This window comes from Lissotriton vulgaris, unplaced genomic scaffold (genome assembly GCF_964263255.1).
Source record: "Lissotriton vulgaris unplaced genomic scaffold, aLisVul1.2 SCAFFOLD_959, whole genome shotgun sequence".
NCBI classification, from domain to species: domain Eukaryota; kingdom Metazoa; phylum Chordata; class Amphibia; order Caudata; family Salamandridae; genus Lissotriton; species Lissotriton vulgaris.
In genome coordinates, this window is record NW_028250762.1 from 506,293 (window position 1) to 530,761 (window position 24,469).

The following is a 24,469-nucleotide window of genomic DNA, read 5'->3' on the forward strand; positions in this document are numbered from 1 at the left end:
CGATAGTAGCCTTCTGAATCTTCTGATCAATTCTAAGAAGCAAATTCTATTTTCCAGTTTTGCCACCTGTGTTTGAAGACCCTCAACATTCAGCTCAAGTGTCACCAACATATCTTTGTTTTCAATTATTGTTTCATCTAGCTTTTCTGATCAGCCCTTAGAAGTCCGGTCCAAGGCCACTGAATCGACCTGTTTTTCGAGAGCCTTCTGTGCATCATATATGGTGCTACAAACTGTATGGAGTTTATTCGGTGTATAAGAATAGCATCTGTCTTCAAGGATGCTGACAATAGCTTTGATTTGTGAAGTTGTGTAGTAATGGGCTGCAAATTGGTCACTGCTGGTTTTGGTGTTATTTACAACGGTTTCAGTTTACCCATCGTGCCGCAGGACAAAACCGATTGATAAATAAACATTGACGGGAACACCAAAGGCACCCTCCTACTTCCGGATTACATTGTCTCTGATTAATGCATTTTAATATGCAGTGCATACACAACGTGAGAACAGATACAAGTTTTTACACATCCACCTTGCACAGATGGAAAGGATTTGTGTTCTTTGTATGCTGTAGATGTCTGTAAAAATGCACCTGGAGGTACTTGTTAAAAGTTTTTCTCAGTCAAGTGCTTTGTTTAATGCAGTGGTTCCCAAACTTTTTTGACCCGGGGCTCCCTTGACCCATTGGCCATTGCCGTGGCTCCCCACTGTTACTTTTTATGGAGGGTGGTTGGATGTAAGTCCGGCCTCTGGAAGGATTGTATTTTTTTCCCTGAAAATAATTGGGAAGAAGCTGATGAAGGTTCTATAATGATATGCGCAGGGTGTTTCATGTTACTAAGGCGGCGCCTCTAATAAAATATTCCTAGTTACACTTCTTTGCCCTTGCCTTTTTTAGAGTACCCTCTCAAACTTTTTCATCCCACTTACAGTGCTAGATAGCATCCCTATGCATGAAGGCACCATTGCTAAAATGTTTCTGCGCTTGCAGAATATTTGCAAGCACTTCCATTTCTACCCATGTCATACGTGGCCACACACCTCTCAGCAGGGTGACTCATGATTTTTTAAACCACATACAGCTTTATTTTTGCTGCCTCCTCCCTAAAATTGCCTTCAAATCAATGCAAGTAAAATAAATGTATCTGATTTTTATTTTTTTTAAACGTCCTTCTTTCTTGCTTCCACATGTTGGCATTATGCCGTATATGGTATTTTACTTGCTTAAGCTCAGAAGAGAGCAGGCTTGTCTGGAAATGTGTGTATACTAAAAGAAATGTGTACTGGAAGTACCTATGGTTCAAGTACAAATGTCAATATTTAATAATACTAAGTGTGTTTAATAGACAGGACAACTGGACTTTCCTGATAACTTGCATTAATGTAAAATGCATTTGGAAAAAAATGAGTTACCGAGTCTAACAAAATAAATCAGGCATCTTCCACTAACTTTGAGAGCATTGGAACATTGGGATCCAGTGAAATATGGAGGCCATCTCCCTCAACATGCCATCAATTAAGTACTAGGGGGCAGATTTACTACTTCTGGCGCATCTCTACTAATCAGCAGGGATGCGCCAGAAGAGCTGCGATGCATCTGCCCACCCGTGCTCCACCACTGATGCGCCGCATTTACAATGTGGCTCACCGTGGCGCACAGAGGGGCAGATGCGTGTCGCATCCCCCGTTGGAAAGGCGGCGTATTGCTGGAGTTGCGTCGCACGCGCGACGCAGCTCCAGCAAGTCTCGGGGGTGCCATATCCCTAACATGCTGCGTCAATCCTTACGCCTGCTTCAAGCAGGCGCAGGTTTTTGACGCAGCATTGCCTTAAAAGTGATTGAGTGAAATCTTGTAGATTTCACTCAGCCACTTTTAGGAGGCGTCCCTGCGCCGGAACGCCTACATGTGGCGCAGGGCTTTACAAAGTGACACATCTCCCAGATGTGTCACGTTGTAAATGCCCCACAGCATGGTGCTTGCTTTGCGCCCTGCTGCGTCACAAAAGTGACGCAACGGCGGCATAAAAGAGGCGCAAGGGGCTTGTAAATCTGCCCCTAGGTTTCTAGCTTTAGGCAGGTCAGTTACAAATCATCAACATCATGCGTTTAAGTCTAAATAGTTGTAACTGAAGCCAAAAGATACTTCAACATTAAATGCATTAAAGTGCTTGCGCGGCTCCCCAGGCTAGGTTGGACAGCTCCCCAGGGAGCCACGGCGCACAGTTTGGGAACCACTGGTTTAATGTGATGGAAGCTGCTTTGCAGAGGTGGTGGAGGAAGTATTGGTCGACTGGGTAGTCAAGAGAACCAACTGACCACCCACACAATTGTGCCCCAAGCCCCCCAAGGTGAAATTCCATTCTCATCTAAAAGGACCAGGAACCAGCATCGCTAACATCTCATGCCTCGCCTGCTAGAGGTGCTCGATTCACGGCAAGAGGCTTCACTGCAGAGTAACTTATCACTGCAGGCTCAGCTCCTCCAGGCATGGGAATACGGATTCCCAGTTAGCCACCAAGTTTGCGGCAGTCTGTCGGCAGCCTACTGTACTCTGGTCAAGGATCTTCCTGCCAGCTCTGGATCTTCTCAGCCTTTATGTGAAAAGCCTTGGCATAAAAGTTGACTCCGAGCTCCCCATGGCCAACCAGGTCACCTCAGTAGTTGGTACCTGCACAGGCCTGATGTGGCAGTTGCAGAAACTTGTCCCCCTTCTTTCTACCACCTCACTACAGATGATAGTGTCAGCCACCATTATCTTGAGGTTAGACTATGGCAATGCCTTATATATTGGCCCTCCGCAGAAACTGATTAACAGACTACAGGTGGTACTCAACGATGCGACTAGGCTGATTTTCAGGCTTCCAAGAAGGTCTCACGCCACCCCGCTGCTGTGCAAGTTGCACTGGCTCCTCATTAGACATAGGGCAACATTCAAGGGCCTCTGTATTGCCCACAAAACAATCTATGGCCAAGCTCCAACCTACATTAACCCCTCCCCTGCTGGTGACGGAACCACTCCGTCGTCAGCGGCGGTCGCACTGTGCTGATGACGGAGCGGTTCCGTCACGGCCCGCCTGCGTGGCGCGGATTCCGCGCCTGCGCTGAGCGTTCCATTGAGCGGGCGGGGTCGTGACGGAACCGCTCCGTCATGAGCACAGCGCAACCGCGGCTGGTGACGAAGCGGTTCCGTCACCAGCATGGGCGCGCCGCGCGGCCCCCGCCCCCATAGCACTGCGCGGAATAGCCGCCGCAGTGAAGGGGTTAAAGAAAGCCTCGAGACCTATGTCCCAGGCCGTACATTGGGTTCCTCCGAGGCCTGTCGCCTATCCCGCTCACAGTATAACACCACATCAAAAGGGGGTAGAGCCTTCTCCTTCCTGGTCCCACAGCTATGGAACCAGTTACCTGAACATCTCCGAAAGGAACCCACTCTCCTCTTGCTCAGGAAGCAGCTTAAAATGCTTATGTTAAGAGAGGCCCTGAATACGGTCTAGCTCCATATCCATCCACTGTTTATGACACCGTTTAGTAGCTTTTGGCCACTCTCCTCCAAGCGCTAAGAGACCTGCCGGTGATTAGGCGCTATATAAATACTAGTTAACATTAACATTATGCCAATAGCCTTCTTGCCTCTAGGGTACCTCTCTGTTAGTCTGGGTCACAGACACTCAACAGCTCCAATGCTTTATGCCCTCTTGTCACCTATGCCTTGGTTCAACCAGGGCGCATCTTATCCCTTTGCGGGCTTCAGAACGTCACAACCGTGCCTTCCCCAAAAATCTCGCAGGACACCGTTTTGTGTAAGACCCAGAAGAGATACCAAGTGGTCAACCTGAAGGATATGATGGTTTCAAAAGGTGGGTGTGGAGAATCTGAGACAAGTACATCTTTGAACCTCAGCTGTCAGCCACACCCCTGAGCAATAGCGGAAAAGTTTTGCATGCATCGTCCCGAGTTTCTGTCCACTTTGCCACATCTTCTTTCTCTCAGGCCTGGCTGTTTGTACCAAGTCTTCCAAGCTCCCTTGTAGTAACCCTGTTACATCTATATAGCTCCTGCATTAAACTCCTAGATGCTCAGCCCTCTGTTGGTTAACAATCTATAGAGACCCCCCCACCATGTGTTGGGTCACTTTTATTATCCCATGCTTTTGTTTAACTGTTAGCAGTCATTCCTGTCGCTCTCCTTTCATAATATAACCAGTATAAAGAATCAAGACAGCAGAATGCATGTTTAATGTATTAAGAGCCATTTTTTTTGTCACAGGCTATTTGACTCTCTTGATCGCTGGCCACCATAAAAGCCTATAGGCACATGAAAGAGCTTAACAAAGCTTGCAACACACATATAACGAAGAATGTGGTTTTAAACAGTTTTATTGAAAAACAAACAACTTTAGCCATCCTATTGCATACTTTTGTTTTAGCGGTCAAACTGTTAAATAGGAAAAGTAAATAACACAGACTTAGATACTAACGGAGTGTCATGACTTATCCTAGTGGCAGAATGACCGAAAGACATCAATAGCCCCATTCCTGGTACATTTTCCCATTCCTTAAACTTGAATGTGAGTGGATAGGTTCCAAAACTGAAGACAAGACACACTAACCCGGCTCTTGGTAATGTTATAAGCAGAATGTTGGACGTTTATACATATCTGATCATCCCTTATTGAACTGATGAGTCTTCCTAAATATGAATTTCTGTGATTCTACTTTAATGGTGGAAGTGCATGGTTTCATAAGGATTGGGGATAAGTACCACCTAACTCCACATTTTTCTCTTTTGTGATGACCTTCAGTTAAATAACAATAAGAATAAAACTTGCTGAAGTTGTATTGACTTGAGCTTTTCACCACATGCTTCATCTCAAACCCCCTGAGATAAGACATCAGATTCATTAGTTTTAGTAGGCTGAGCTGCAAGATCAAAGACAACATATGCACATGGCTCTGTTTTGCACAGGGCTCTATTTGAACCATTGTATTTTACATTTAATAGAACTCGTTTCTAGAAAATAACCATCAGGTAACATACACCACTGAGAAAATGCACATTTGTGGGAGGCAGGAAAAAAAAGATATAGAGGCCCAAAATATTCTTTTTGGTTGAACCTGCATTCACAGTAAATTTGGGCAAGGTCTATTCAGGCCTGCGGACATAACTTGCAATTGTGTTGCAAATGCATTGGACTTTCATCACGGCATGTAGGACAACTGTCCTACATTATTACGAACCACTTTTTACATTTCCCACCACCTTTAATGTTTAGTTACTTGGTTTTTGCAGTCACATGTGCAAATGTTTGAAATATTTAACAAGGTAGTTCAAAAGAGTATCTCTTTTATAATATGTTTTTAAAAATCCCTTTTAAAATTCACATAAGATCGTTGGACAGCTTTTAAAGTCTTTGATATCCTGATGATTGTTTCCTGCGGTAGATGAAATACAGTATAATGCCCAAAATGATTATGATGACCACGGTAAGTCCAACAGCAAGAGCAATCCTGGAGGTGTGGTCTTGGATGCACACAGATTCTGATGAAAAAAATGAGAAGGAACATTGTTAATTAGCCTTTTTGCTCTAGGCAAAAAATATTTATAAGCCCTAATTTTCAATCATGACAGAAATACACATACTAAATTGTTTTTTTCAGTGTTTGTTGCAAGATTGCCTCCTATGTATGCATAAATGGAAGTGTCTTGAGAAATGCCAATAATTTAAATAATTGTTTTACATCCTTTTTCACAGATTTCATTACATTGTCATGTATGTATTAATCCTATACAAATTAAATGGAATACTAGGTCTAAAATTATACATCTTTAACAATTCACCATGTTATGCATTTCGTCCTACTAAACAGCCATCAAATTTAATCCATATCATGAAGTCTCGCACTGATCTGTTTTTTTGAATTTCATATAGCTATAGCGATATATATATCTCTGTTTATTTTCAGTTAAAACAATAGTTGCTAGAAGTCAGGTATGATTTCCTCTGCTCATAACAAATAAAATTCTGCTCCTAAAAAACTCAAGAAATTACTTACAAGTTACAGTTAAGAGGACACAATAGTTGCAATGCAAACCTAAAAGCACAGTCATTTCCTATTTCACTGTAAACCATAATAAACACATCTGCAATGCTCTGCTCATGACCTAACATATTTAAAAAGGCAATATAATTGTAGGATCAGGTAGATGGGGTCAAAGTAGGTGTAAGAATGATGTAAGAATGTAGTTAGTTCTGAGGAATCAATGTATTGGTGCTTCGAGATAGTTAACACACAACCGCTCCATTGGGGCAACCATGATAGACTGGGATGTAATGATGGCTTTTACCCACATGTTTCTCAGCTGATGGTTGACAAGCAATGACACTGCTGCCTTTAGGTAGTGGTGATCTATGACCACAAACGTATACCCCTAGGTGGATTCTTATCATCAATGGACACAGTTTCAGTGATTCCCTCTGAGGATTGGATAGTTGCTGTACTGTAAGTGAAGACTGTCAGCACATAGTCATTTTGTGAATAGCTTTCCCATCAATTAGTCGCAAAGCTCCTATTTAAACTATACAGTAGAACATCATATGGGACACAAGGAGATAAGGCGCTTTGGGGGGTGAAAGGGTAGATATGACATGGCTAACAAAATGAATTGCACCAGTCTGAGGCAAACCTGCACGACAGGCACAGTATCAGCTTGAGCAGACCCACAGCTCATTCTATCCTGGACATGGCACCTGCCACTGGACTGTTGACCCGAGGGATGAACATGCATTCCCTGATACAAACAGGACCAGATGACTGAAGAACATCTGTAGGTACAGTGTTAAATGATTATGGAGGTGCCCATGGCAAATGGAATGAGAACCAGTAGACTACTCGCTCACCACAGAAAGGGGGTTTGGGCTCAAAGAATGCAGGCCAAAGTTAAGATGGACATGTCCTACAACAAGTGGTAAGGATATAGGGCCAGATGTAGGTGGCCCAATACTGCTCGGTAACGGCCGAAATTACCTCCTGGGAGGACTCTTGAAATTCTCTGAGAATTCCCTGGTATATTTCCACATTCATTTAACCGATAAATATGCACTCATGCTTGAATGGCTGCCAGGTTTCAGTGATATGAACACCTGCAGAAGATAAATCAATGCACTTGTATGAAAATATGCAAATTTCAGTACCAACCTTGTGCATATCTACTGCGGTTTAACCCTCTTTACTAATATTCCTTTCTTTTTTTAACCCCCTTACCTATCACTCCCACAGCATTTGGCCTGGCAGTCATGGCACAGAGTATACTTAGAATCACTAAAAAAGCAACTTAATTTCCATTTTTATCCACATTTAAAAATAGATACAGACAAGAAAATAAATGTTTTTCTCTCTGTATTTATCTGTAAAAATCAGTAAAAACGGAAAACGGGGAGCATTAATTATAAAAGGAGGGCCTAGTGGTTGCCAGAAGGAAGATTGTCCAATACTGGGCTTCTCCGTCTCCACCAAACCTGGATCAAAGGAGCATGGACATGGACTGCTGTTCTGAAATTAATCTATAAAAGTAGGGGATGTCCACAAAAATGGGACAGAATAAGGCAACTGTGGACATTTCAGCGACCCAAGATTTGATCGGGTTGGCCCTGCTGACAGGGATATTTGGGGGTGGGAGTGACGACGATGGGGGTTTATCTGCTGCAGCTGCAGAACAAACGTTTACTGCGTTATTTCTCTGTGATGTAGAGGTACAGGACCTCCAATTCTGAGACGTGAAGCAATGAGCAATCATGTTGTTTTGTTTGTTTATGAAACTTTCAATAAAAGGATCTTTAAAAAAACATTCCTTGTGCTATACAAACTGGAACCAAATACAAGTACTGTAAGGGTTTTCTCGGGAAAATCTAACTAGGTAAGTGAGGCCTACTTGAGTTTGAAAAATATAATATCTTACATTCTAGGTCATTATTCCCATTCATTAAAACACCCAGAGTTTGTCTGTTCTCTTGAGCATTATAAAAAAGATCTCACTGAATACCAAAAAAGGTTGTGATGGAGAGACAAACAATGCGGCACTGCGCCGACAACAAATCATATCGAGAAACGGTGTGGTACCATATATATCGAGGTGTCTGGTATAAATTTTGTAGAAAAAATACTGTTTGCAAAAATATTGCACTGTGGACCTTATTAACAGAAAATCAATGCCCATTGCAATGATATTTTTGTAAATGATCTTTAGGCCAGGATATTTTCGTTATCAATATTCTGATGTACAACTCATTAAAAGAGAATGGTAGCCCACAAAATGGAAATTATCCCCAATTGTTATCTACAAGAAGACTCTTATCTGCTTGCACTGCCATGATCTCAAGACTTAGGAATATGTTCAACAGAAGAGGAGGGGAATGCTGTACTTTATTATTAAGAAAGGACGGAAATTTCAATATGACATTCTGTGAGATAGTGGGTACAGTGTATGGGTGCTCCAACAGTACAGTCCTTCCTGATTTTTTTCTTTTGAAGGTAGCACCAATTCCAGTCCTGCCATCAGTGATCAAATGAATGTCAACAAGGACTATATTAAAGCTGATTTGGGCACTGCCAATATTCTTCAACCATGTCGCCCTATATCTGTAAGCTCAAGACAATAATTGCAGGCTAGTGCCTAGACACTAGTACCTTATCTGTGACCTCGTTGGGAAGTGACTGACAGCTTACTGGCCTATATCTTTACATAACGTTTGCAGTAACTTGAGGTTTTTAAGCTAATGTTTTGTGATTGCATATTTTAAGTAAGGTACCCAGATCTTATTAGAAATATATTCATTTTATGATATATATTATGTTAACAAGAGTTCTTTAGCAGTCCATGGTTCCATGAATAAAAAATGTAGTTCTTACATAATGTCAGCTAACAGAATTGTGGTTATTTATTTATTCATAGAAATTTGTAAAGAATTATATAACTTACCTGTTCCAAAATTGTTTTGTTTAATCTCGAATGCTTGAATTCTGGCGTTGACCATTACTAGAGTCAAATCTTTCTCGAGTTGAACATTCTGCAAGGCTTCACACTTGTAAGAGGCACCCAATTCGGTCTTCATTAGAGTCTGATTTGCAATCTGACGAACACCTAAAATCAATAACAAAATCATCAATTACTTTTCTGCCTATGAAGAAAAATAAATCTAAACAAACATTCCTCCTATGTTTTTTTAAATTCAATGCAAACTGAAATCGATAAAGCAGAAGCAGCCGATGATCCAATGTGGCTCAGACATAATTTTTCATTCTTAAAGAGCAACCTTCTAGCAAAGAATGAAGTGAGACCTGTTGCCCCCTCTGGTTTATCCACCTATGTCTTGGAAGCACAAGAAATCAATGCTTGTAATGTAAGGTGTAAAATTCAAAGACTGACTCATTACTCAGAATCCAACAGAATTTTTGGCTGTAATCCCCTTCTAAAGTGACTGCTGGAAATCCACAATTATTAATAGTGCATTCTCTACTTCTTTTTTTCTTTCAGTGATATGTTTTACAAGTTTATTATCTACAAATGTGGAACTAAAACATTCAAACTATCTGACAAAAGTTTGCTCACACTTAGAGTTGCTTTTGATACACAACATACAGATCTCAATCAGTCAGTAGATTTGTAGAGCGCGTCACCCATTAGGGTATCCAGACACTGGCAGGGTCCAGTTTATTAGCTTGATAGCCAGGTCCTCAGAGACATTTGGAACTCTGGGAGAGGTGGGGAGGTCTGTAGATGAAAGGGTAGCTCATTCTATATCTACGCTGCTAGGTAGGAGAAAGAGTGACCTCCGAATCTGCTACGTCGGATGCTAAGGGTGAGGGTTAGAGAAAGGGACGCAGAGTGGAGGTATCCAGTGGCTGTTGGAAGATCAGGCGGTAGTTCAAGTGGACAGGTCCACAGTTTAGTAGGGCCCTGTATGCATGGGTCAGGCACTTGAACTGGCATCTTTTCTGTATAAGGAGCCAGTTGAGTTTCCTGAGGTAGGGGGTGATGTGGGTTCATATAGGGAGGTCCAAGACGAGTCTGGCTGCCGCATTCTGTATGGTCTGTAGTCATCAGAGACGTTGAATTGCAATCTCTGAGTAGAGAGCGCTGCCTTGATGCTGTGCCTTGAGCTTTGGGATAGCCATTTGAATGTCTTATGCAGCATGCAGAGGATGAAGAATCAGGATGAGGAAACAAAGTTGATCTGAGTCTTCATGGTAAATTTGTTGTCCATGATGATACCTAGATTCCTAGTGTGGTAGGAGTAGGTTTGAGTTCTGGGGGCCACCAGGATGCTTCCAATGGGGAGCTTTTCATTCTGAAAATCAGTATCGCTGTCTTGTCCCTGCTGAGCTTCAGGCAGTTCTCCTGCATCCAGTTGGGCACATCTGTCATACAGTTGTGGAAGTAGGTCTTGGTGGTGTCTTCTGAGAGTGAGAGGAAGATTGATAGATTGATTGAATGGTGAGTCATCAGCGAAGGATATGATGTGAGTCCATGGGTTTTGGCGATGCTTGCCAGAGGTGTCATATATGTGTGGAAGAGGGTGGGCTGAGCAAGGATCCTTGGGGTACTCCACAGATGATTTCCTTTGGTTCGGAGGTGAAGGCCAACTTTTTGCGTTCTTTCTGTGAGGGAAGAGGCAACCTATCTGAGAGCAGCTCCTTCGGTGCCTATGCTGTGCAGCCTTGTGATGAGTGTGCGATGGGAGACAGTATCAAAAGCTGCTGAGAGGTCTAGGAGGATCAGAGCTGCAGTCTCGCCTTGGTCAAGTAGCGCTCAAATGTACTTGGTAGTTGTGATGAATGCTGTCTCGGTGCTGGATTGGGAGGAATCGAGCAGGAGGTTTTGTTCCGGATGTGAGGAGAGTTGGGTGTTGATGGCTTTTTCTAATACTTTGGCCAGAACAGGGGCAGGGAGATAGGTTGATAGTTGTTCAGTTTGCTGGGGTCTGCATATGGTTTCTTTAGAAGGGCATTGACCTCTGTGTGTTTCAAGTCCTCGGGGTAGGTGGCCATGGCAACTGAGGTGTTGAACAAGGTGGTGAGTATGTGGCGGATCCTGGCTTCTCCTAGGTTGAAGATGGCATGAGGGCATGGGTCAGTTGGTGCCCCTGAGTGAGCCGAGTTCATGATGGAGGCGGTGTCCTGTGGCGCGAGTTGGCTCCATTTGGTTAGTTGGATGTCTGTGGTGGTAGCGGGGTCGTTGTGTTCCTTGAAGAGGTTGGTGGTCTTGGGCTGGGGTTTGAAGTTTCTGTAGATGTTGCCGATGTTGTGGAAGAAATTTGCAAGGTTGTTGCAGAGACCCTGTAAGGGGATAATATTGTTTGTTGCAGCTGAGGAGTTGAAGAATTTTTTGACTATGTTGAAGAGTTCTTTGCTGTTATTGGGGCTTGATTTGATGCATGAGGTTAAGGCCTCTTTCTTCTATTCTCTCAACTGTCCGTGGTAGAGGTTGAGGGCTGTCTTGAAGGCGATCTTGTTGGTCGTGTCCTTGCTGGTGCGCCATAGCCTTTCCAATTGTTTACAGTGTCGTTTAGGTGTTCTGAGGTCTTCAATGTACCAGCTAGCCTGCTTGGTGGACATTCTGTGGTAGTTCTTGCCGATGGGAGTGATGCTGTCAGCACAGTTGGTGATCCAATTGTTGAAGTTTCTAAAGTTCTGATCTAGGTTGTTGGAAGAGATCAGGTGGGTGGTGAAGAGGGTGTTGATCTATATGCCCTTTGAGACTTGTTTCAGCTGCTGTGAGGGCATTGAGCAGACTGGGGGAGGAGATCTGTGAGCTGATGATGAAGTGGACGATGGAGTGGTCGGTCCAGGTGATGTCTGTGTAGTGGCTGTACCTGATGTGGTCGCTGGAAGTGAAGATGCGGTCTAAAGTGTGACCTGCGGTGTGCGTGTGGTCGTGGATGGGTTGGTTTGGGTGAGTCTGATGTTGTTCAAGCTGTCGAAGAGGTTGGTAGTGTTGATGTCGTTGTGGTAGTCAAGAAGGAAGTTGAGGTTGCCAGGGTAATTGTAGTTGTTGGGAGTCTATGCTGAGGTGGGCGATGAAGTCGTCAATGAAGATGCAGAAGGCTGGACGTGGTCCTGGAGGACGGTAGGCAAGGATGTCCCTGATGGTGGTTTCGCTGGCTGTTTGGAGTTGGAAGTTGAGGTGTTCTATGGCTGGGATGATGTTGTCATTTGTGGTGGTGCATTGAATGGATTCCTTGTGTATGATGGCGATCCCTCCTCCACGATTGTTGATGCGGTCATGGTGGGTGAACTTGTATCCTTTGGGTATTGCAGTGGCGATGTTGGGCGCAGAAGTGGAGTTGAGCCAAGTCTCAGTGAGGAAGAGGACATCAGGTGTGAGGGTGTAGATAAGGTCACAAATCTCTGTGGTGTGTTTGCATAGTGAGTGTGTGTTAAGAAGTTTGCTTTTGAGTTGGTGTTTTAATTCAGATGGTGTCTATGGTGTGTTCGGGTGGGGCTAGTCAGTGGGCTGGTGTGTGTGTTGTGGCAGGTGAAGTGACTGTGGGTGCAGGTTAAAGGGCCTATCATGGAGTGTGGGCCGGTGTGGTGGCAGCGCTTTTTGCGGCATCCGGGGTTGACGGTGAATAGCTCAGCGGGAGGGCTAGGGGTTGTGGTGTTGGGCACTGTACAGTCGTGGATGGGCCCAGATGAGCTTGCCTCTGGCTGGTGTGTGTGTTGTGGCAGGTGAAGTGACTGTGGGTGCAGGTTAAAGGGCCTATCATGGAGTGTGGGCCGGTGTGGTGGCAGCCCTTTTTGCGGCATCCGGGGTTGACGGTGAATAGCTCAGCGGGAGGGCTAGGGGTTGTGGTGTTGGGCACTGTACAGTCGTGGATGGGCCCATATGAGCTTGCCTCTGGCATGTCTTCGACATTCCAGTGGCGCGACCGCTCTGGCTTGCATTAAGTAGGCCCTAGGGTGGGTGGGGCATCTGTTGGTGTGAAGAACGGTAGAGGGAAAACCCAGGCAGCAGTGGTGTCACTTCGATCAGCCTGGAACAAGCAGGAACCGGAGGCGACAGGCAAGTGGTCGGCTAGGTGTTCATGGATCTGTTCAGACTATTCCTCATCAGAGTCCGGATTTAACTGTTTCTTATAATCAATGGTGAAGAGTGAACTTTGTAGTAAAAGGAACAGTACTAGAGGAAACAACATTTGCGGACACATTCCTATGAAACTCTACAGGTGCACTAACAGAGTATAAGTACCTCCAGACAGTAAAACATACACAAAAATTTATGTTGTATAAAATGAATGGTGCTTTCATCCAGGAGTCCGCTAAGTGCCGGTTTCTCAGCACTAACTATAATGGTATGTGGGTAGCTGTAAAAATCCAACAAATTGTGAGGAAAGTGTTTTTCAGTGCATTTAACGCTATTATAACGCTCACAGAAAAGTACTGCATTTGTGCCCATTAGTGCCAGAGTACATGAAAAAAGGCGGTGCTAAATGAAATCCAATGGTTGCAGAAAAACAGGCAGAAACAGTGCTCACACATTTATCTCTGATATCACAGTAACGTCATGATCGCTGGTGGTGGTAACGGTATTACAGAATAGTTGTATACCAGCAAAATAAATCTGACATTCTGTAAATGACTCCATTAGTGGGGTGGTGCTCATTTCGGTAAAATGGCAATGCGGCACAGCTACACTGTACATAAACAGCAGAACACATTCCATTAGAGGCCTGAAAGCGTGTCCACTAAAAACATTCATGCAAAGCTTTAAAGAGGTAAGCTTTTTTCATGTTGCTCGACATCACTTAAGGGCCTTATACCAACATCTCTAACATCATCCAACTTCTCCCCAAACTTACAGATACCGGATAACAGTGTGGGAAGTGGGTGTTTTAGGTTTCTTGGTTCAGACGGGGTAGTTAAGCAATAGTAAAGGCTTTTTAGGATGCAGGGAAGTTTGCACTAATGTACAGTAATGGCCTCTTTGGGGTTCAGAGAATGGTAGAAGTAAGGGGTAGTAAGCTTTTTAAGGGTTCAGGACAGGGATTTGTTATGGGGTGGTAAGGGGTTTTTGGGGTTTGTGGAAGGGTAACGCTAAGGGGTAGTGAGGAGTGTTGCGGGTTCAAAGAAGAATAGCATTTAGCAGAACTAAGGTTTTAGGGTGCAGGGAAGGGTGGTGTTAAGGGGCAGGAAGGAATTTTTAGGCTTCGGGGAAGGGTAGCGTTAAAAGGTAGTAATAGGATTTTAGTGTTTAGGGATTGGTAGCATTAAGGGTTCATAAGGGTTTTCAGGAAGAGTAGATTAAAGGTTAGAAACAGGTTTTATGGTTCAGGGAAGGTTAGCATTAAGGGGTAGGTAGTAAGGCGTTTGTAGGGCTCAGGGAAAGGTAGCTTTAAGGCACAGTTAGGCAGTTTTAGGGTTGAGGGAAGAGTAATTTAAAAGTGTAGTATTTTAAATCAATGAATAAATGTAATATATAATATTAGTGGGAGGTAAATTAAAAATAATAATGTAATTTAAAAAAAAAGTAAATACTACATGAAAATGAGTATTCAAATGTAAGTATTTTTTAAATGAAATATATAAAGTTAGAGATAATAAAAACGTACCTGTGAAGCAGTGCCTAATTTGATTCCCAGAGTTCTGTACCGGCACTTAATTTTCTTAATTTTGAATTATTTGTATCCAAAAGATGTTCCACCCTTTTGATGAGCTAGCCTAAATTGCATTATGGCGCATGCATCCGTTTGCTGCTACTTGGAAGTAACACTTATTGGAAGTGAAGGAAAACACATTTATTGATGTTCAGTGAATACAGTGAAGGAGATAACACGCCAGTAAGCTGTATACAATTGGTGTTTCTTCACTCCCGGAACGAGAGGAGTAAAGAATACTGAGAAATTTCTGGCCAGTGCTTAGTTTGTAAAAAATAAAACGTGCCAGGGCCCCTGGTCAGGAGGCCTCCGCAGGTTGCACCACCCATTGGCACTGCCAACGTTGCCAATGACTATACCGACATAACTACTAACCAGCACACTACTACAAGTGTGACAATCCAGGCTATTCCACGCCTCCAGAGCTATAAAAATGGCTTGGCCGGCATGTATTAGTTGTTTCTAATGTATACTGAATTAATAAACAATTGCTGTTCTGCTCATCTCTAAATTATACAAACTGCGCCACCATCTGGCAGCTGTTTTAAGTGCCGGTGTTGATAATTAAGTGCCAGCACTGGAAACAACCGGCTCAAATTAAGCAAGGCATTTTCCACACCCAGAAAATGTAATGAGTGAGAGTGATTTAAAGTCCTACTCAGCCTACAGGAAAATGAATTCGTTCTTCACCTTTATGGCATCTCCAAACCATCTTGTTCTGCGTGACTCTTCCAGTCAGGCAGCTGGACAGAATAGTGCCTAGACACGACGTGTGCTGTATCCAGCGCTATGTGCTGTCACGTCACTTACCTGGATAGCGTGTCACGAACGGTTTCAGAAGTGTATACTCTTCTAGACTTACAGATAAAAACTGTATGCAGGTGACCAATGGGTGTTTGGCTGCCGTAGTAAAGTTTGCCCTTTTAGGGTTGTGATGACGTTTGCACGAATGTAAAATAGGTGTAAATTATTTTTATAACCGTTTCGTAATCTGTTTTCTTTAATCTGTCATTTTAAAAGTCTGTACGAACAGAGATAACATGTCACGTGACTCAGATAAGTGCTGCTTCATATATCGCGCTGCATGCCCCTGAAGCAGTTTCAAGGTGCCTGAGGTCGAGTGGCGAAAGCAAGAGGCGAATGAGACGTAGGATAGCTCAGGAGGGTTGAGCAATGGATGGAGAGGGTTTTTGTAGATGCTGCAAGTCATAGGTTTGAATCTGGGCTGAACAAACACAGTTTTTATCCTGCCAAGTTAGATTAAATTAGTGCCAGGGAGTTGAGTAATAATAAACATAACACATGTTGGTAGCAGTTTTATTTATTTTACAGCCTTGGCGAAGTATGAACTTTATTCGTAGGTCATAGCTACCTGTGTTTGCCCTTGTTTAGTCTTTTAAATTGTTGTATCCAAAATGCCTAGCAAATTCAGCATCATACAGCCAGTAAATCCTCTATTTCCCTATCGGCATCTTGCAGAGATTTTGTTTTAGCAATGCTCCACTTCTCACCACATTGTAAGAAAAAATGTCTATTTTGCAAGTCACTTCCTCTTTTCTGCCAAAGTCAATGGACCGTGAATGCTTCCCACTTTCCTGTGTTCTTCCTCCTCACACTTACGTCACTTCTGCTTTGTTGCACCATTATCTGTCTTTTCTCCTCACTCTTGCTCTTAAACATCTACGGCTTCATTACAAGGTCCACTGTAATTCCGATTGAGCCATTAACTGGACATCTGAAATAACCGCATTCACATAGGGGAAAGGGTCTTCTTAGGGACCCTTTCCCATTTGCAATGGGTTACCACAACTTGAAGAAGGCAGTAAAATGCTAATGTTTTGAGACCGCATTTAGGTCGCAAAACATTCACACATACCACTGCGATTCAATATTAGGAAGGAATGCCCTAAACATCCTCCTTCCAAATAGCAAATCATAAACCCAATTTGTGATTCGGTAATAGGTTGCTGAATCGCAAATTGGGCCTTTGTACTTTGAAAAATGTCTTTTCATTCGCAAACGGCTCGATTTGCAACAAACGCTTTGTACATCTGGCCCTATAACTCTGCAGATCTGTGAAGTTTCACCAGCAGACTCCACCTGATAATTGCAGGTGGGGTCACTGTGTGAAATATTTGTAAAAATATTGAAATTACTGTGGGAATGGAGATTGGAACTACTGATTACACCAGTACTTCATCATTCCTAGCAGGATCCTCAGAGTCCCACTTGTAATCTACTGTAAATCCTCCTCTGCCCAGAGTTACTCATTCCTCCCCATGCCCGCTGTATCGGTAACTCTGTGGGCTGGAGTCACTGATGGAAGATAGCATAGGTCACGGAATAAGGCTATTCGTTATGAAAATGTGGTCTTTTTTATTTTAGTCTGGAAATCTTATAACCACGGTTATTGTGTTATTCCTGCTGTTTCTTTTTACATCCTTATGAATTATATAAAAAATAAAATAAAATAAGACAAAGTGTCCTTTCATTCGTGATTAGGCTGCTTGAAACAGGGTTACGAAGCGGATAACCAGGGTCTGAATCTGCTTTTCTCCTTATTGATATGCTTCAACTAGATTAAAAATAAGAAAGTCTACTTTAGTTTGATTATTTAAAAAAGCATAAATATTGCAGGCTAGCAATGGTTTCTGTGAAAGCTTTTTGGTAATGGAAAGGGGACTTCCTTGATGCTGTATACTTCCTCTTTAAAGACTAGGGAACTTCTTAGGACCGTGGTCTGTTTCTACTAACGAGTTGTCTGAAAGCTGCTTCTGTAATATTTGCAGAGGTCCTAAATATACTTTACTCTCAATTCAAGCAAAACTTACTCTGGCACTTCAAATATTCACATCAGTTTCTACATCTGCTTGGGGCGAAGCTAGAATGGCGATGAATTTGTTAAGGACTAACTATCTGTGTACCTGATACATGAGCAAGTCATTCTCTGGTAGTGCCACAAGAATTTGGAACTCTCTGTCTCCCTCCCTCCACCTAACCACCTGCCTAGTCACCTTCAAAAAGGACTTCAAGCTCCTCCTATTTGACAGACCTTAGTTAATCACCCTTAACCATACTTAAGTACTCTCTTCGATAGGATCTGAACTACCTTAGTTATGTGACCCCACCATCTAAATCAATGCTATAACTGTGTATGACTTTTGACCAACTGTTGTAATTGTCTCATGTGGTAACTCCTACACACATCTTCCAATGTAAGCGTCCCAGTTTAATTACTGAAACTGTAACTTGTTGTAACCCATGTATCCGGCTACAATTGTATAGAGTTCTGATGCCTTCAAGACATGTTCATGCTATAAAAAATTGCAAAAAATAAAACTATCTTTCGTAAATTGCTTTAGCTTTCCCCAGGTCAGGCTTTGATGTCTATCATGTCTTAAATGGAAGCGGCACATGGGAAATCTAGGTAGGTTAAATTGCCAAGTTGCTAAAATGTGATGTGTGGGGTTGCGGGCCGGATTATCTTTAGAGGACTTCTGCTTTTATTGGACCTAGAAGCACTGATACTAACTTCGGTCATAACACCGTACAAATAGCACAACTCATGTGCAACATATGTTACCTTAATGTGATCGGACACCTTAAAGATAAATGGGCCCAATAAACAAATATTTTGCACTGACCTTATCCTGTAGTACTCCTGAATTCCAGCGTTTAAGCCATGGATAAGCCACGAGTTAGTATACTAGCTGACTCCTGCAAAGCATGAGTAAACCAGGAGCAATGAAGGAGTATGTTTCACCAACTCAAAACCTTTCTGACTTAGGCCTATGTGCCTGTTAGGCCTGGCCCTTTTTGCAGGGTCATCCGCAAACTTTTTGCCTTCCTCCTCCCTTTTTTCTTACCTTCTTTTTGTTGGCTTTAGTATGATTGGTTTACACATGTTTGGCATATTTGATTCACTTATAATAACCTTGTAAAGTGGTATACCAAATAATCAGGGCCTGTAAATTAAATGCTACTAGTGACCTGCAGCATTGATTGTGCCGCCCACAGAAATAGCCTTTCAAACCGGTCTCAGGCAACCACTGTAGGGCCTGTGTGCACAGTTTACTACCATTTCTACTTGGCATTTAAAACTACTTGCCAAGCATTAACTGTCCCTTTTATTACACATAAGTCACCATTAAGGTAGGCTCTAAGGGCAAGGCGCTGTGTAACTAAAAGGCAGGACATTTGTTTTTAAGTTTTACATGTCCTGGTAGTGACAAACAACATATTTTGTTATTCACTGCTGTGATGTCAACTCCTCTCATAGGCTAGCATTGGGAATTCCCTTATATACTTTTAAGTGGTAATTCCTTATCAGAAAGGAGTGGCATTGCCATGTTTGGTATGCATAGAATGGTAGTGATAAATCCTACTTACTGATGAAGGTGGGTTTCACATTACTATTTTAGAAATGCCACTTTCAGAAAGAGGTACAAAAGGGGGTGGTGATGGACGGAGCATCTGAATCAATCAAACACTCACACCCAGTCAAAAGATCTGGGTTTAATCCATCACCGTTCTTTAGCCCACTCTGCCACCCCAGTTCAGACATGGCTATATGCAAATCAGTCTGACCCTGTGCCTCATGGGAACAGTCCAGCCTGAACTGCCAAGCCATGTCTTCCCTGGACCGGAAACAAGCTTCCGAGGACCGGTTTCTGGCATTCCAGCCGTCTTCAGCCCGGCTTGCTTGAATCCAGTGGCAAAGTGAGCAAGGGACTCACGTCAGATGCTCCGTCCATCGCCACCCCCTTTTGTACCACTTTCAGAAAGAGGTCATTTCTCTGTGCTTATAACTCGTTGCGGGTGTGACAGGGAATATATCTGCATTCATCTGCATACTGATAGTCTTCCTGGGCATCGGGAGGGAGAAGTGGTTCACACTGATGTTTCAAAAGGTTGTGTCCTGCTCTCACAGAAAGGGCTGATTATCCCCTACTGCTTGTCTGCAGACAGGGCTGGGCTGAAAGGGATAGTTGTGCACTTCTAAAGATTCTTTTGAAGTCACCCCTTACATCAAAGGTTTTTTTGAGTATAAATACTGGGGCTCTGACCCCATCTAATCAGACACAGCGTCAGACTTGTGAGCCAGACTCTTCTGGCTCTACATGTGCACATTGCCAGATAACTGCTGTGCTACTAGGAGTAACTGCCATTTTGCTGACTACTTTGCTGTGTTGGTCTGCTGCCTGCTGGGCTGCTAAAGGCACTACCACTTTTGCAACTTGCCTTGATGGGCTAACCTGCTGCCTGCTATCCTCTTTGTGCCTTCGCAAGTGTTTCCCAAGGGCTTATTGTCTGGCCCCCTACTTTCTGGGAATCTCAGGGCCACCAAACATTCCCCCCGCTCCTCATTGCTTCAGGACTTGAGAACCCCTGAGTCCAGCAGTTGAGACAGAGAGGAACAAGCACTTCCTTGTGCTTGAAAATAGCTCTTCACACAGCTACATGACGTGCTGTGGTGTAGAATGTGTCTCTATAAGTCACGCTTCAAGCTGTGTGCGACGAAGCCGCATTCCTGGCGAATGTTTTGCCTGGGAAATGTGAGTGACGCATGTGACGTAGGCACCACCATCAAAAGGAGAAAAGCAGCGCAGTGTTTTCGCTAGGCTAAGGAGCAGGCCAGAAGACATCATCAGCCTGAATGCCCGGGCGTTGGCCAGCGGACCGCCGAGACTGCCTCAAGCATGTGAGGTACAGCTCAGTACGGTTGGCTGCTTCCCCGCCTGATACAGCCAAGAGGTCCTGTGTGGAGGCTGAAGTGGCGCAGCACTCGCAGGCGGCTGGACCTGAACCAACAAGAATATGGTACTGTGTTTTCTGGAATCATGCCTCCGTGGCCCCGCTTGCCGTCCCGTACATTTGTGTGCGACAGGGCCATCCTCAGTTCCCTGGTCCCAGGAAAGAGCTGTGCAGAACCCTTGTTCCATGCTCGAATGCCTTGGCGTTAGTCCTACGCTGGATGAAGTTGTCCCACGCTCATTCACAGGCGGCTCCATTTTATGATAGAGGAGTTGTGACCCGGGTGGCCCTGGACCTGCCAGACTGTGGGGGCATTGGATATTTTTGTGAAACACTAAAAAAATGGGCTACAATTGATAGCAGTCATGGAAGAGTTCCATTTGCAACAGGAGATGGCACAGAGAGCCTGGGCAGAGGGTTGGCTGTGCAAAATGTAGGAATTTACGTTTGCGCCCGCTTTGAGCGTACATATTCTACTATTATGGATGTATATGCATACTGATGAATAGGTAAATAGCGTCAGCAAAGAAGCTATAAATGGCTGCCAAGCCAGAGGTGGGGAACGTTTAGTGGAGACCTTAGGTAGGAGACATGGACAGTTCCAGAAACCTTCATGAGCTCCCCTACTTGAGCAGGGGTGGAAGGGAATATTTGGGAGCAATTAAAAAGTGTAACCATGGCGCTTGGAGGAAAACTCTTCTGAGGAAGGTAGGGGCCCTAAGAACAGAATGACCTATCTTTGGGAGCGGGAAACTGCTTAGTTTTTCATACTGTTACACATGGTAGCCATACACAATTGGGGCTGCAGTTTGGTCATGCATAAACCACTGTGTGCAACTTTATTATGTCTGGAGTTCGCCTACAACATTTGATTTTATTGAAAGGATATGCTTAATATACTTACAAGGGCTTTACACCAGCCCTCTGAATTCATTGCTCTGTTGTTTCATTTACGTTTTTCTTCTGCCCGCCACTGCTAACAGTATGATGGAATGGGACAGCCCACTTCCGCATTGGCTAACTTCACTGTGAGTGACAACATTCTGCCCTACCAGCAGGAGAACATCCACACACAAAATAGTTCCCATCAGTGCACAGGACTACTAGTAATTTGTGTTTTATGAGACTTGACGCTGACCTACTGGCCTTCCCCATGCTTGTTTCACCTGTCTGCAGAAAGGCACAACAGGTTGCTGTTATCCTGTATATGCTCTACAGAGACAGTGTGTATTCATTCAAATAGTTGATCTGCTCGATGAGACATTCTTTTTCACAGTGTAGAGATGCTTCTCACAACTAGTCTCTAAGCTTCCAATTGCTATGCTGTATTGGATCATATCGGGTAAGATTAATTTAGTATATAACTTTCAACTGTTGTCTAATCTACAATCTCAAACAAGACAATTTTTTCTTACCTCTGCATTCATTCCTTATTTGCTGATTACAATTTTTGGCACACACTTAGTATCTCAATAAGTCTCCATGCATTTATTCGTAGTTTGCTACAAATGTCAGTCTTTTTTCCTTGAATTCGGTAAGAATATCGATTTCTCAAACGTACACATCATTAAAATAAAAAAAATATTTCCTATATTCCTATGATTGTCAACATAACTCCAATTCTTGAAGATGTCTCTCAGTCTGCATGTTTACAATGAAATCATCCGTTCATTGTATCATGGGTACTCTCCAGGCTTGATCTAATAACGATTTGCAATTTGCAATTTCTTATGAGGAATCTACTAAAATGGATTCGGAGGAAGTATGCGCACAGACTTCTACCAAATGCATTGCTGTTTTGCGAACCAACCTATGTATTATTAGGCTGGTTCGCAAAATTCCGATTCCTAGTGGGTTACCATTTTACCTACATCATTATTAATATGCATGAGGTAGTTTGGAAATTGAGAGCTTTATGGTTGGTTAACCCCTTGGCCGCGGCGGTAATTCCGCTGCGGCGCTGGAGGGGAGAGGGGGGCCGCGCGGCGCGGCCATGCTCGTGACGGAACCACTCCATCACGAGCGTGCTGTGCTTGTGACAGAGTGGTTCTATTACGGCCCCGCCCGCTCAATAAAACGGTCGCGCAGGCGCGGAATTGATGCCACGTAGGCGGGGTGGTCGCGCCGTGACGGAACCACTCGGTCACCAGCGCATCGCGTCCATGGAGGGGTTAAAGTTACAGGCGTGGTGGCCTGCTGGGGGCAGCAGAGCATCATGCCTGTGACTGGTTTTAAATCCAAATTTTATTTTAAATGCATTCCATTTGCCTACCCGTTTTCCTGAAAGAAAAAGAATGTTTTTATAATCATTGTTTTTACTGCCTACTCATAAAAAGGTTTTTGTTGACCTTCACAAAGTCGAAGTTGCCCCTTGGTAACCCTTCCTGTTTGCAAATGGTTACCACCAATTTTGATTTGGAGGTCAAATATGAATGTTTTGCGACAGGATTTTGGTCACAAGACATTAGTACACACGTTAAAGGGCCGAGCTCGGGGTGAGGGCACTGTGCACGGGCAACGTGCCCTAATCTGACAGGTCCTATCTGGGTCCAGAGCGTGTATTGTGCAGGGGGGGAGTTGTTTAGTTACAGCCGCTGGCCTAAAAACGCACAGCTCTGTTTTACTTCAAGAAACGACAGCACATTTCTCTGTGGAGTTGATATTTCAAATTGGTGGTAGCTGCAGAAGTAACGTTTTTTATTTCTTTGAGTTGTTAATTTCATCACAAGTGTGTCAGAGAGTGGTAAACACACATACTTTTTCCAGTGATACCCCTGATCTACAAAAACGTTATGATTGATTAAAGTAAATCCTCAGGGCTACTGGGATTATGGGCAGCTGAGGACCAAATTATGCAGCAGGGTTAAACTAAATTATGCATCAAGAATACGCAAATGATTTGGCGTAATGCGGCACATTTTACCTCAGCATTAACTCAATGATTTGGCATTTTTGCACTTGTTAAACCTTTCTGAGAAAAGGTTTTACCTCATAATTATCACTTTGACAACCAAATATTTTACTGAAAGGTTAACAGTCAACATTTGCGAAGGTCCTTCCACTGCGCTGCAACACATTTGATCCGTTTAAGCTGAAACAAACATTTTTTTCCGCAACTCTGAAAGATTATGCAAGCGATAATGGATTATGTTGCAAATCAAGAATTATGCGGAAAACACAGAAGTCGCAAAATCACATCATTCCAGTGGCGCTGGTAATGATTGTCTTTCGCACAGAGCATGCCCATGATTTAAGGGAGTGCTAACTTAAGCGAGGCCTGTTTCCAATTCTGTATTTTTCTTTGCAGTCGCCACAAAGAATAGTTTCAGTAATCAGGTTTGCAGTAAACAGCACATTTCACTTTTTTCTGATTTGCATTAAAGTGAGTATTATCCATTGGTCCCAAACATAAAACATGCACACGTAAATACCATTAACACACAACTAAGTACACAAGGGATGAGTAATACAGTTAACTCGGATTGGGAGCACACAAAGACTTACTCAGATTGGGTAACACGGCCTGGATCCGGTCTATGAAATAGTTCTTTTTATCCTGCAGGGGAGAGAAAATGCAACCTTAATGCCACTGAGGTTTCTGGACGCAGGACAACTCTACAACCAGATCATAAGTGTATCTGAACAATGGAATAAGGCACCCTCTCCTATAACCCACACCCATGACAAGTCATCATGAACAAGGAGTTTGCAAACCACAACTTCCCATGACTTCTACAAACTCTTCAGCAGTCTCCATGCTTCCTTATTTTACAAAATCCTTTGGCACTCAGCCCCAAATTTACAAACATGTCACGAAACCCAAGGTTGCTTCGGTGCGTTGCGTGAAATGGAGAACGCAGGAAAGCGCCATGTGTAAGATATAGCACTGTCCTGGTCTCACAATCAGGGTACCTAGCGCTACGTGCACGCCCATGCACCATAGATCAAGGATGTGTGTGCGTGTTGTCTAGCATTGGTTTTGTAATGGAAGGGTACCCTTTCAGGAAACAATATTATAACTAGACACACTTAAAAACGTTCCCACTTTGGATTTGTGCTGTGCTG

At 43.5% G+C, this 24,469-nt stretch overlaps 1 protein-coding gene across 1 annotated transcript in view; it reads right to left on the reverse strand.

Annotated features, from left to right (window-relative positions):
- Positions 1 to 4,360: 4,360 nt before the first annotated feature.
- LAMP3 (lysosome associated membrane protein 3) overlaps positions 4,361 to 24,469 on the reverse strand; it is a 95,664-nt gene continuing 75,555 nt past the window's right edge. Inside the window, exons 4-6 of the mRNA XM_086950647.1 lie at positions 23,909 to 23,960; positions 8,977 to 9,138; positions 4,361 to 5,538 (exon numbers count right to left, since the gene is read on the reverse strand). Coding sequence (XP_086806773.1) covers positions 5,402 to 5,538; positions 8,977 to 9,138; positions 23,909 to 23,960 — 351 coding nt within the window. The 3' untranslated portion in view covers positions 4,361 to 5,401. The remainder of the gene's footprint in view (positions 5,539 to 8,976; positions 9,139 to 23,908; positions 23,961 to 24,469) is intronic.